The following is an 11,858-nucleotide window of genomic DNA, read 5'->3' on the forward strand; positions in this document are numbered from 1 at the left end:
ACCCCCGTCTTTGCTCTGTTCATTTTTCATTCTCTCTCAACCGCCGATCAGATCCATCTCTCTCCTTGCTCACTTACCGGAATTCAGATGTTTTCTCAGATCTCTCTCTCCTTGTTCACCACCGGAAATCTGGTGGTGGTAGTAGGCAGAGATCGGTGATGGTGGTGGTGTGGGGTAGAGGTGGGCGACGGTGGTGGTGGTAGTGGCGTTAGGGTTGGTGGCGGTGGGGGGTTTTTTGGTGGTGTGTGGCAGAGGTGGGTGACCGGTGGTTTGTGGGGAGAAGGTGGTGGGGCAGGTGGTTGGTGGGGAGACGGTACCGGTGGTCATCGGTTCAAGGTGTTCATTGTTTTGTTTGGTGTCCATTGTTCTGTTTGGTGTTAACTGTTCTGTTTGTTCACCGGAAGGTGGGCGACGGTTGTTGGTAGCGGTGGCGGTGGCGGTGGCGGTGGGGGGTTTTTGCTGATGCTTTTGAATGTGATCTAGCATCCATTTTTTATGGGTTTAGGTTATTTTTCTGATGATTCTTGGTTCGATGGTATTTTTGGTATATGTTCTTGATTTTTGGTATATGTTCTTGATTCTTGGGGGGTTTGACTTTCTGGGTTTGATTCTGTTGAATCTGGGTTTGAATGTTGTTCATGTTGAATCTGGGTTTGAAATGATGTTATTGGGACCTTTTTTGATGCTGTTGAATTTGGGTTTGAATGATATTCTGTGATTCTTGGTCTGTGTTCATGATTTTTTCTGGGTTTAGTTGAATCTGGGACCTTTCTGTGTTCATGATGTTTTCTGTGTTCATGTTGAATCTGGGACCTTTTCTGTGTTCATGTTGAATCTGGGACCTTTCTGGGTTTAGTTCGTCTGTGTTCATAATTTTTTCTGTGTTCATGTTGAATCTGGGTTTGGTTGAGAATCTTTGTTCATGTTGAATCTAGGACCTTTCTGTGTTCATGTTGAATATGGGTTTAGTTGAGAATCTGTGGGTTTTAATACCATCGTTGGGGTGGCGATGATGCAAAAAAAAAGCGTAGATTTTGATGACGATGGCGCGAAAAGGACGGCGGAGGGTAGGGTTTTTGATCCTACAACCCCACTTTTGCAGTCTCTTGATTATCGGATAATCTGAGCCAAACCCTTTTTTTTTTCGATATACACTTTTGTTTTTTTTGTTGTTGTTGGTTTTTTATATTCTTTCCCCCGTCGATGACGATAAAAATCTATCCGAGACACCTACCGACTTTGCGATTTATGGGTGCGTTCGTCTTTGCGTAAACAAGTTTTCGTGTAAAAAAGTTTTTGTGAAAAAAAAAGTTCAACCGTAAACTTTTACATAAAACGTAAAAAGTTTAACGTAAAACTTAAAAATGTAAAACGTAAAAAAGTTTAACGTAAAACTTAAAACTTAAAAAGTTTTACATAAAACATAAAATTTAAAAACATAAAAAGTTTAACGTAAAACGTAAAATGTTTTACGTAAAACGCAAAACGTAAAACGTAAAACCGAAAAAAACGTTAACGTAAAAAACCCGGGGCGTAAAACGTATAAAACCGACACGTAAAACGTAAAAAACCGACGCATAAAACGTAAAAAACCGACGCGTAAAACGTAAAAAACCGGGGCGTAAAACGTAAAAACTGACACGTAAAACGTAAAAAACCGACACGTAAAACGTAAAAAACCGGGGCGTAAAACGTAAAAAACTGACGTGTAAAACGTAAAATAACGTTAACGTAAAAATTGGCGCGTAAAATGTAAAAAAAAAAACGTTAACGTAAAAAACCCGGGGCGTAAAACGTAAAAAACCGACACGTAAAACGTAAAAAACCGACGCGTAAAACGTAAAAAACCGACGCGTAAAACGTAAAAAAACCGAGGCGTAAACGTAAAAAACCGACACGTAAAACGTAAAAAACCGACGCGTAAAACGTAAAAAACCGGGGCGTAAAACGTAAAAACCGACACGTAAAACGTAAAAAACCGACACGTAAAACGTAAAAAACTGGAGGCGTAAAACGTAAAAAAACCGACGTGTAAAACGTAAAATAACGTTAACGTAAAAATTGGCGCGTAAAATGTAAGAAAAACGTTAACGTAAAAAACCTGTGGCGTAAAACGTAAAAACCGACACGTAAAACGTAAAAAACCGACGCGTAAAACGTAAAAAACCGACGCGTAAAACGTAAAAAACCGACGCGTAAAACGTAAAAAACCGGGGCGTAAAACGTAAAAAACCGACACGTAAAACGTAAAAAACCGACACATAAAACGCAAAAAACCGGGGGCGTAAAACGTAAAAAACCGGGGGCGTAAAACGTAAAAAAAACCGACGCGTAAAACGTAAAAAACCGGGGCGTAAAACGTAAAAAACCGACGTGTAAAATGTAAAATAACGTTAACGTAAAAATTGGCGCGTAAAATATAAAAAAAACGTTAACGTAAAAACGGCGCGTAAAACGGGCCGTATGAACGGCGTGTAAAAAACGGGACGCTAAACGGCGTGTTAAAAAAATGGCGTTAAAAAACGGCGCGTAAAAAACGGCGTTAAAAAAACGGCGCGTAAAAAATGGCGTTAAAAAACCGGCGCGTTAAAAACGGCGTCAAAAAACGGCGCGTTAAAAAAACGGCGAAAAAAAACGGCGCGTAAAAACGACGGTTGAAAAAACCCGGCGTGCAAAAACCGGCCCGCAAAAAAAATTGTCTTTTGTTAAAAAATTTTGAATTTAAAAATGTTTTTACTAAAAAAATCTTTTAAAATGATAAAAAGTAATATAATAAAACTAAAAAATAATATAATAAAACAAAAAAGTAATAAAAAATATTTTTTAGTAAAAAGACAAAAAAGAGTTATTTTACTTAAATACTCTTTTGTATTAAAATAATAAAGACATAATAAGACAAAATCTATTTAATATTAATTTTTGTTACTTTTAATCTCATCCATTAATCTTGTTGATCCAAAGGCTAGAAAGTGGTTTCCATGGTTTTTACAACTAGAGGTGGTTTTCATTTTAGGGATCCCCTATATATATATATATATATATATATATATATATATATATATATATATATATATATATATATATATATATACACACATATGCATACATAAGGGAGAGTTTAAATGAGAACGCTAAATATCGGGAGAACCGTGAGAACAATGAAAAAACCACGAGAACTTGGTCAAAAACACTTCAAATTCAAGATTTCTTTTTACACTTATCATTCTTGTTCGAATATAATGTTAGAAACTAACTTTACACGTTTAAATTTACATGAATTCGTAAATAATTTTTTTTACACATGTGGGCTTTTCGAAAAACCGCTAGAACTGGATTGGGTTTAAACTTTAAATATCATACATAAAAACCCTATTAATTTATTGGGCTTTTCGAAGTAGGTTTGTGTGGACATAAAAGAATAGTAAGACTGCGGGGTGTGGGAGGGCTTGGGTTGACAAGTGGCGAAGTGGGATCCATATTGTGTGGCTTCGCTGGCGTGACTTTTGTTGGGTGTGGGGTGGCGTGGCTTCGGCTGGCATGGCCAGCCATGTGGCACTGCTATTTTTTTTAACTAATTAAAATTTCATTTAATCAAATTAACAAACTAACTAAAAAACTACATAAAATTAAAAAAAAAAACAAGTATATTAAAAAATAATAATAAAACTTCATCATTTATCCTTGTTATATTTTTGCAAGATCTTTTTTTTCATCTCCAACGTCGTTGCCAATTCTGCGCCGCTAAGGTGATCGACGTTCATGTCGAGAAACTTCGTATCCGCAAGTTTTTCTTTGTGAGATGCCTTTGTTTCGGTTAAATGGATGCATTGTAGAGGATTAAGTAGGTTGAATTTATAAAAATATAGAGATTGAAGAAGGTGAAAAGTAGAGAAGTGGTAAAAATTTAAAAAAATAGGTGCGTATTTATAAGTTTGAAAAATAAATATATTTTTTTTAATCTAGCCGTTACCCAACGGCTATCCCAAACGGTCGAATTTCCTAGCCAATCCCAGCCAGCCACATTGTCGCCCCACGCCAGGCTTCAAAGCCACGCGAGAGGGGCAACACTGCTACCCATGCTGGCCTGGTGTGACTAAAGCGGCATTGGTTGGCTTCCCAAGCCCCAAACCCAAGCCACAACCCACGGTCTAAGCAAATGTGGTAAGTTGCGTGTAGCAAATTCAATGTTATGTGTTCATAATTTGACTTGTGATGTGAAATCGTCAAGGTTATTTCCGTTTAGTTTCGATTATTTCGGTTTTTTCTCACCCCTAATATAAGTAATTATCTATATTACAATTTATCAACCTATTTGAATAGTACCTTTTATTAACCTATTTGAATAGTACCTTGACTTTTTTTATGTTGTATTTTTGTTTTTGTATCTTTATATACTTTTATTCTCAACTTTTAGAATTGATGTTTACAACCCTTAACTTTTAAAGACTTTGTGATCGAGTTTTATGTGTTTTTTTATGTATACGTCGGTATAAATTACAGTTAATTTATGTTTCCACGTAATTTTTTTCCTGAAACGAGCCGGGTCAAATATTATATGTTCTTATGCTTATTATTGTTATGTATGTTTTTGGTTAATCTACGTTTTCGCGTAATTTTTTTTTTCTCGGAAATGAGTTGGTTCAAGTATAATATGTTTTCGTGCTTATTTTTATGTATGTTTTCAGTTGGTCTACGTTTTGATGTATTTTTTTTGGAAACTAGTCGGACCAAATATAATACGTTTTCATTAGACGATATAAATTGGATGTACTTTACGTTTCAACGTAGCGACAACGCGCGTGACAACTTACTAGTTTCATACAAAAACTAACTAAATAGTTAACGACCATAAGGTTCTTTGATTAGAGCAAACCACAGAGACGAAAACTACACTTTACTCTTTGGTAAATCACAAGAACTAGCTGCGTAATTCACATGATTTTTCTTTTAAAATTATTTTTCTGGCTGAAGAGTGTGGTAATAACCCTCATGACCCTCAACATAGGTGTCGTGTCACCCACCATCCTAAACCACTATCCTAAGGGTGTGATTATGATCCAAACCATTATCTCTTTTATTATTTTAATATATTTTTGTCTCAAAGTCATCAAACGGAAGGCCGTGTTAATCGTGGTTTAATCCACGCCAACCACTATCAATCAACGAGGAGGCTGGTATAACCTTCCATTCATATTCCTACATGGCGAATTATGTTCCACCCATTACTCTCGCACCCTTTAGCGGTTACGCATGTGGACGAATAAATACAAAACCGGGTAAACAAGGATCATTTCATATCCACATCGAACGGTTACCACTCCTGAAATTCAAACCGTGCGAACAATACATCACTACACCCTGTCGTATATAAGTAGGGCTACACACGCATATCTCCACCTACCTCTGCTCCGCCGTTTCCCTTCTTACACCACATTTCTACAACCATAATGGCGGCGGCAACAACCACAACAACCTTCTCCACCTTAGCCCCCACCACCTCCTCTTCAACCACCACCGCATCTCTCAAGGCCGCTCCCAAAACCCTAGGGTTTAACGTCGGACTTTTATCCTCCAAAACTGCATCCAAAACCCTCAGAGCTCGCTCCAATGGCGGATCTGGATCTGCTCTCGGAGCTCGTATGGTTTCAGCTCCAGCAATAACCAAACCTACGCTTCTTGATTTTGAAACCTCCGTGTTTAAGAAGGAGAAGATTAACCTTGCTGGTCATGATGAGGTTATTAGTTTTTATTTCTCTTTTTGTGTGTATATATATATATGTATGTATGTATCTAATATATGTTTCATTGATTGTGTAGTATATTGTGAGAGGAGGAAGAGATTTGTTCCATTTGTTGCCTGATGCATTTAAAGGTATCAAGCAGATTGGTGTTATTGGTTGGGGCTCTCAGGTTTGTTATTTATATTTATATATTTATATTAAGCTTGTTAATTTAGGGCTTGAACAAATAACAGTAATAAGTTCCTTTCTTTTATGTAGGGTCCTGCTCAAGCTCAAAATCTTAGGGATTCACTTGTAGAGGCAAAGTCTGATATTGTAGTGAAGGTAAGTTTGGATTTTTATTTTTTATTTTTTTGTAGTGGTAGATTGCAGGTGTTGTGTGTTGACTGTTATTGTGTATTGTGTTTTGGAATAGATTGGCTTACGAAAGGGTTCGAGTTCGTTTAACGAGGCTCGTGCTGCTGGATTTACTGAAGAAAGTGGAACCCTTGGAGATATTTATGAGACCATCTCTGGCAGTGACCTGGTTCTGTTATTGATTTCTGATTCAGCTCAGGTTAGTCGATTCGGCCCGTTTTGACTGTTGTATAGTATGTTAAGTATACGGTCGTTGTGCTAATGTGATTTTGTTGTTATTACAGGCGGATAACTATGAGAAAATCTTTTCACACATGAAGCCAAACAGCATACTCGGACTGTCCCACGGGTTCCTTCTCGGTCACCTGCAATCAGCTGGTCTTGATTTCCCGAAAAACATTAGTGTGGTTGCTGTGTGTCCCAAAGGAATGGGTCCATCTGTCAGGAGGCTGTATGTTCAGGGAAAAGAAATAAACGGAGCTGGAATCAATGCAAGTTTTGCCGTTCATCAGGTTGGTTTTCTTCCCTCATTTTGTACATATGTTGTAACATATTTAAAAAAAAAAGAAATGATTTATGAGTAGTCAAATGTATATGTGTGCAGGATGTTGATGGAAGAGCCACTGATGTTGCTCTTGGATGGTCGGTTGCTCTTGGTTCACCCTTTACATTTGCCACCACACTTGAGCAGGAATACAGGAGTGATATCTTTGGGGAGCGAGGTGAGCGTTTTGAAAACCAAGGTCTTGACAGTTGACATATTCAATATGATAAATATATTTTCTTTATGTGAATATTAGGTATTTTACTTGGTGCGGTGCATGGTATTGTGGAGTCTTTGTTTAGAAGGTATACAGAAGGCGGGATGAGCGAAGAATTGGCGTACAAAAATACCGTAGAGTGCATAACTGGCATAATATCGAAGACAATATCGACTCAGGTTTATGATAAAATAATCGAACTTTAAGCTAGATTATTTGCACATTTATGCGGCTTACATTTTTGTTTCTTAAAACGTCTATCTAAACAGGGCATGAAGGCTGTATACGATTCTTTAACAGAAGAAGGCAAAAAAGAGTTCTTGACCGCATACAGTGCGTCTTATTATCCTTGTATGGACATTCTGTATGAGTGCTATGAGGATGTACAAAGCGGCAGTGAGATACGAAGTGTTGTTTTGGCTGGGCGTCGATTTTATGTAAGTTTGTTTTATATAATATTGATTTTTTTTGTTTTCCCATAACAAAGAAATGATGATGAAATAAACGTTTTGATTTCTCTTTTTCAGGAAAAGGAGGGTTTGCCAGCTTTCCCTATGGGAAAGATTGATCAGACCCGGATGTGGAAGGTAGGTGAACGGGTTCGTGCTACCCGACCCGCAGGCGATTTAGGCCCGTTATATCCTTTCACCGCTGGTGTCTATGTTGCACTAATGATGGCTCAGGTGAGGCTAACTTGAGTGTCTAATACATACAATCTTAGTGATCGTACAAATCTTTTCTCTTATATAAAACAATTGGTTTAAACTGACAGATTGAGGTGTTGAGGAAGAAAGGACATTCTTATTCCGAGATCATCAACGAAAGTTTGATCGAGTCAGTGGATTCCTTGAACCCGTTCATGCATGCTCGAGGAGTGTCGTTTATGGTTGACAACTGCTCAACAACCGCACGGTTGGGATCAAGGAAATGGGCACCACGTTTCGATTACATTGTTACCCAACAAGCTTTAGTTGCTGTAGACAACGGGACCCCGCTAAACCAGGACCTCATTAGCAACTTCTTTGAAGACCCGGTGCATGAAGCTGTCAAGGTTTGTGCAGAGCTGAGACCCACGGTTGACATCTCGGTGCCTGCTGATGCTGATTTTGTCCGACCTGAGTTGCGTCAATCTAGCAACTAGAGATGGTGGTGGTTCATATGCAGGTTTGGTTCTATGATAGTTTAAGATCAGTGCAGACACTATGTCTGCTTTGCTAGAGTGTTATGCAAAATGTTTGTTATGGATGTTGTGATCGGATTTTTGGTGATTTTGAATAATGAAAGTTATTAGGCCTTGCGGTCATTATGTATGAAGTGGTATTCCCATGTTGACCAGGTAGAACTTGGCTAGTTTAAACGGTCCGGTTCTTGGTCCTGATAAACTAGGTTAATTGTTTTTGGGCCGGTTCTGGTCCAAAACCCGATGGCAGCCCATATAACCCGACAAAACCTGGTTAAAATTCAAAACCCAGAAAAGTTGCAACTTATATGCAAGATCCTGGGTTGACATGAATCTCTCAGCATTATAAATTTCTTCAAAACCCCTGAAATGTATCGTATCAAAGGTGGAAGTTCAATCAAACCAAGTTCAATCAAACCAAGCCAATTGACCTGTTGGTTTAGTATGGCTCGACATGGTTTGAAAGTTATGCTGTTCGAAAATGGGTCATGGTTCTAGTTCCGCTAACCTTTTATTCCCTTTGCTCCCAACGATCTCTGGCAGCACACGAGTTGCACCAAGATGGTTAGCAACTAAATATCGCATTAGCAATCTCATCATACCCGAGTGATATTAAACCTAAAAACTTGAATTAAACATGGAAAGGTAAACTTGATTAATCGATCCAGCCCTGTCCCGTGAGGAACCTGACTCGCCGAATCTGTTAAACCTGGGACCGAACCATTGACTCCTAGTCCAGTTCTCGGTTATCAGATTTGCGCTTTCAACCTATTGACGGATCAAACCAGGTTCGGGTCAGAATGGATTCGGGTCGACACATGTTCTGAGCAAAGTAATTCAGGTCAAATTTGGTCTAGCCAAAAGGGAGCCGGGTTGAAATGAGCCGTCTTATATTAAATTACCAAATAGGTTCACCTGTTGTATATTTGTTATGGTGGCAACAGTGGCGGTGGAAGATGGGGGCGGCAATAGCGGTGGTTGACGAACCGGTGGACAAGGTGACAGAGAACATTAAATTCTCAACTGTTCTTGTTTTGGGAGTTTTGTTATGTTTTCCTCTTTCTGCTCTTGTTTCTTTGTTTTGTCCAGTCACGACCCAGTTTGGTTTTTATAAAATGGTTCTAAATACGAAAAATATGGTTACGCTATTCCATTTGGACAATGGGACTCTTTTTATGCTAACTAGTTTTATAACAGTTGTCCATTTTGACCCGTTAACTAATTTAAGTAGAACCAAATCTACCAGCTGACTAATTTGAGGTGACCCAAATGAACACACTGTACACACATACATTTTTCTTTCCCAAATTAATTCATTCTTTAAAGAGTTAAATGCCTGGTTGGTCCCTGTGGTTTGTGAAAATTGCAGACTTGGTCTCAAGGATTCACTAATTACACATTTGGTCCCAGTAGTTGCAATTTTTAAACTCGGGTGGTCCATAACGCTAACCTATGTTAAATTTCTCAGTTAAGTGCGTGTGAAATGATTAAATTACCCCTTAACTAAAAAACAAAAAATACCAATAAAATTATCATCCTCATCTTCTTCACACTGCTATCCCATCAGAGAACTACCCACCGTTGCCACCACAATCATCTTCTTCACAGTGCTCATTTATTTTGGACGATGTCATGTGTATATTTTGACTGTTTTAGATTGGTTTGTTTGGTTACGTATAATGTATAATGTTATAATATCACACATCGTGAATACGTCAACATAAAAAATAATACAAAATTACAACTACGATACGACACGATGCGCTACAATACGTCACGATAAAATATTAAAAAGTTAAAAATGTGATACGATACACCACTATACGCTATAATACGATACGTAACGATAAAAAAAAATAAAAATTTTAAAATTCATTAAAACAAAAATAACCAACAATAAACACCAATAACCAAACCCAAAACACCAAAACCAAACCCAACACACCAAAATTCAAACTTAAAAAATCAGGACCTCAATACGGATCGTATAGCCCTATACGATCCGTATAAATCAGCCGCCAGACATACGTTGACCCTGTCAGTCTGCCATGTATTAACTTTATCCAATACAGATTGTATAGGTCTATACGATCAGTATTAGAATGTCAAAGTGTCAGGATAGATTCCCCGGTGTGCGAATAGAACCTCCCGGCTCAGAAACACATGATGTGTGCTCTTTGGCTAAGTAATGATTATTGTTGACAAGAAGGAAGAAATAAGAGTTCTTTTTGTGTCAATCAAACGTGTCCAAGTTGTCTTTGTCTTATCATCAACAATAGTAAGACAAAAATTAGTGGGGTGTGGTGTCTTATGTGGACCCCACAAATCCATTGATATCCTTTTTTAGTGTTGCAATTGTTAATATGATTGGCAAATAACAACATAGTTGGTCACTTGTTTCTTGTTTGGCCTATGCAATATGTCCAATTCATTGTCGGCAAGTGATCCGTGGACCATATTTATTGAGTTAGTGTCATTGTTTATTATATAGAAAAAGATGGTGTATAATAAGGAAAAGAGTGAATTGCAAGGATTGTCCTTTATCTTTATACCTATTTGCAGGCGTTGTCCTTTATGTTTAAAATTGACGAGTTTTGTCCTTTATGTTTTCAAATCATACACGTTTTGTCCTTTAGCCCTAACCCAGTTAGTTTTTTCTGTCAAATCTGGTCATGTGCAATGCACATTGTCTTTTCACCCTATTCTTTAAAAATACATAAAAAAGAAACAAATATTATCCTTTCTCTCACTAAACCTTCCTCATCTCTCACTAAACCTTCCTCATCTCTCTAACCAGATCAAACGACACCCAACCCATGAAATCATCTTTCATAAGATCTTTATCCTTCACAGCAACCTCGAGCATCGTCGACTGGATCCTATCTCGAGAAAAAGCAAACACTTGGTTCCACTCCGGGTTCGATCTGAGTGCTTCTAGCCCGTAATCAAAAAGTAAATCAAAACCCTAAATTAAAAACACACAAAACATCAGAAAAATACTAAATTTCAGCTAACTAAATCAACCCACTAGAAAAAAAAAATCTTTTTAAAATAATAATAAAGAAGAAAACCCTAGAATCACAAGAATGCATGAATCTTTAAAGAATAATAAACTTACACATATATATTCAAGAAAGAATATAAACAGAATGTGTATATACTATATACCTTACTGAGAACAATAATGAAAGAGAGATCCCAAGATAGATCTGAGTGGATTCTTGATAAGATTTATAAGTTTAATCTAGTTTTTTTTTTTTTTTTTGATTTCTTGAGGGTTTAGATTCATGGGAACATGGCAAAGATTTGAGAGGAAAAAGGTGGAATTGTGACAGATGTTTTTAAAGAGAGAAACAAGGTTCAAGAGTGAGAGAAAAGCGGAGGAAGAGGGTGGTGGTGGGTATGTCTATCTCTGTTCTTGTCTCTTTAAGGAAGAGTGTGGATTTGGGGGTAAATGATGGTGGTTCGGGAAGTTAGATCTGGTTAGAGAGATGAGGAAGGCTTAGTGAGAGAAAGGATAATAATTTTTTTATGTATTTTTAAAGAATAGGGTGAAAAGACAATTTTACCCTTATGTGCATTGCACATGACCAGATTTGATAGAAAAAACTAACTGGGTTAGGGCTAAAGGACAAAACGTGTATGATTTGAAAACATAAAGGACAAAACTCGTCAATTTTAAACATAAAGGACAGCGCCTGCAAATAGGTATAAAGATAAAGGACAACCCTTGCAATTCACTTTAAGGAAAAAATATGTTTGTATGCAGTAATAAAAGACCACTAATAAAGCCTATTTTTTGTTTTTATTTATTGTACA

General features: G+C 37.4%; 1 protein-coding gene and 1 long non-coding RNA gene across 2 annotated transcripts; one reads left to right on the top strand and one right to left on the bottom strand.

The window, feature by feature from the left end:
- The first annotated feature begins 5,299 nt into the window (after window positions 1–5,299).
- Window positions 5,300–8,173, top strand: LOC110864886 (ketol-acid reductoisomerase, chloroplastic). Its single transcript, XM_022114039.1, has 10 exons — window positions 5,300–5,735; window positions 5,818–5,910; window positions 6,000–6,065; window positions 6,157–6,297; window positions 6,383–6,610; window positions 6,703–6,820; window positions 6,899–7,038; window positions 7,129–7,296; window positions 7,387–7,542; window positions 7,632–8,173. Exons 1-10 carry the CDS (start codon window positions 5,448–5,450, stop codon window positions 7,998–8,000), a joined length of 1,767 nt encoding a protein of 588 aa, XP_021969731.1. The 5' UTR covers window positions 5,300–5,447; the 3' UTR covers window positions 8,001–8,173.
- A 2,531-nt stretch (window positions 8,174–10,704) lies between these two features.
- LOC118479711 lies at window positions 10,705–11,549 on the bottom strand. Its single transcript, XR_004860205.1, has 2 exons — window positions 11,208–11,549; window positions 10,705–11,004 (listed from the first exon to the last, which is right to left on the bottom strand). It is a non-coding gene; the product is annotated as an uncharacterized LOC118479711 (long non-coding RNA).
- Between the last annotated feature and the right edge of the window lie 309 nt (window positions 11,550–11,858).

The sequence above is a fragment of the Helianthus annuus genome, chromosome 6 (assembly GCF_002127325.2).
Source record: "Helianthus annuus cultivar XRQ/B chromosome 6, HanXRQr2.0-SUNRISE, whole genome shotgun sequence".
NCBI classification, from domain to species: Eukaryota; Viridiplantae; Streptophyta; class Magnoliopsida; order Asterales; family Asteraceae; genus Helianthus; species Helianthus annuus.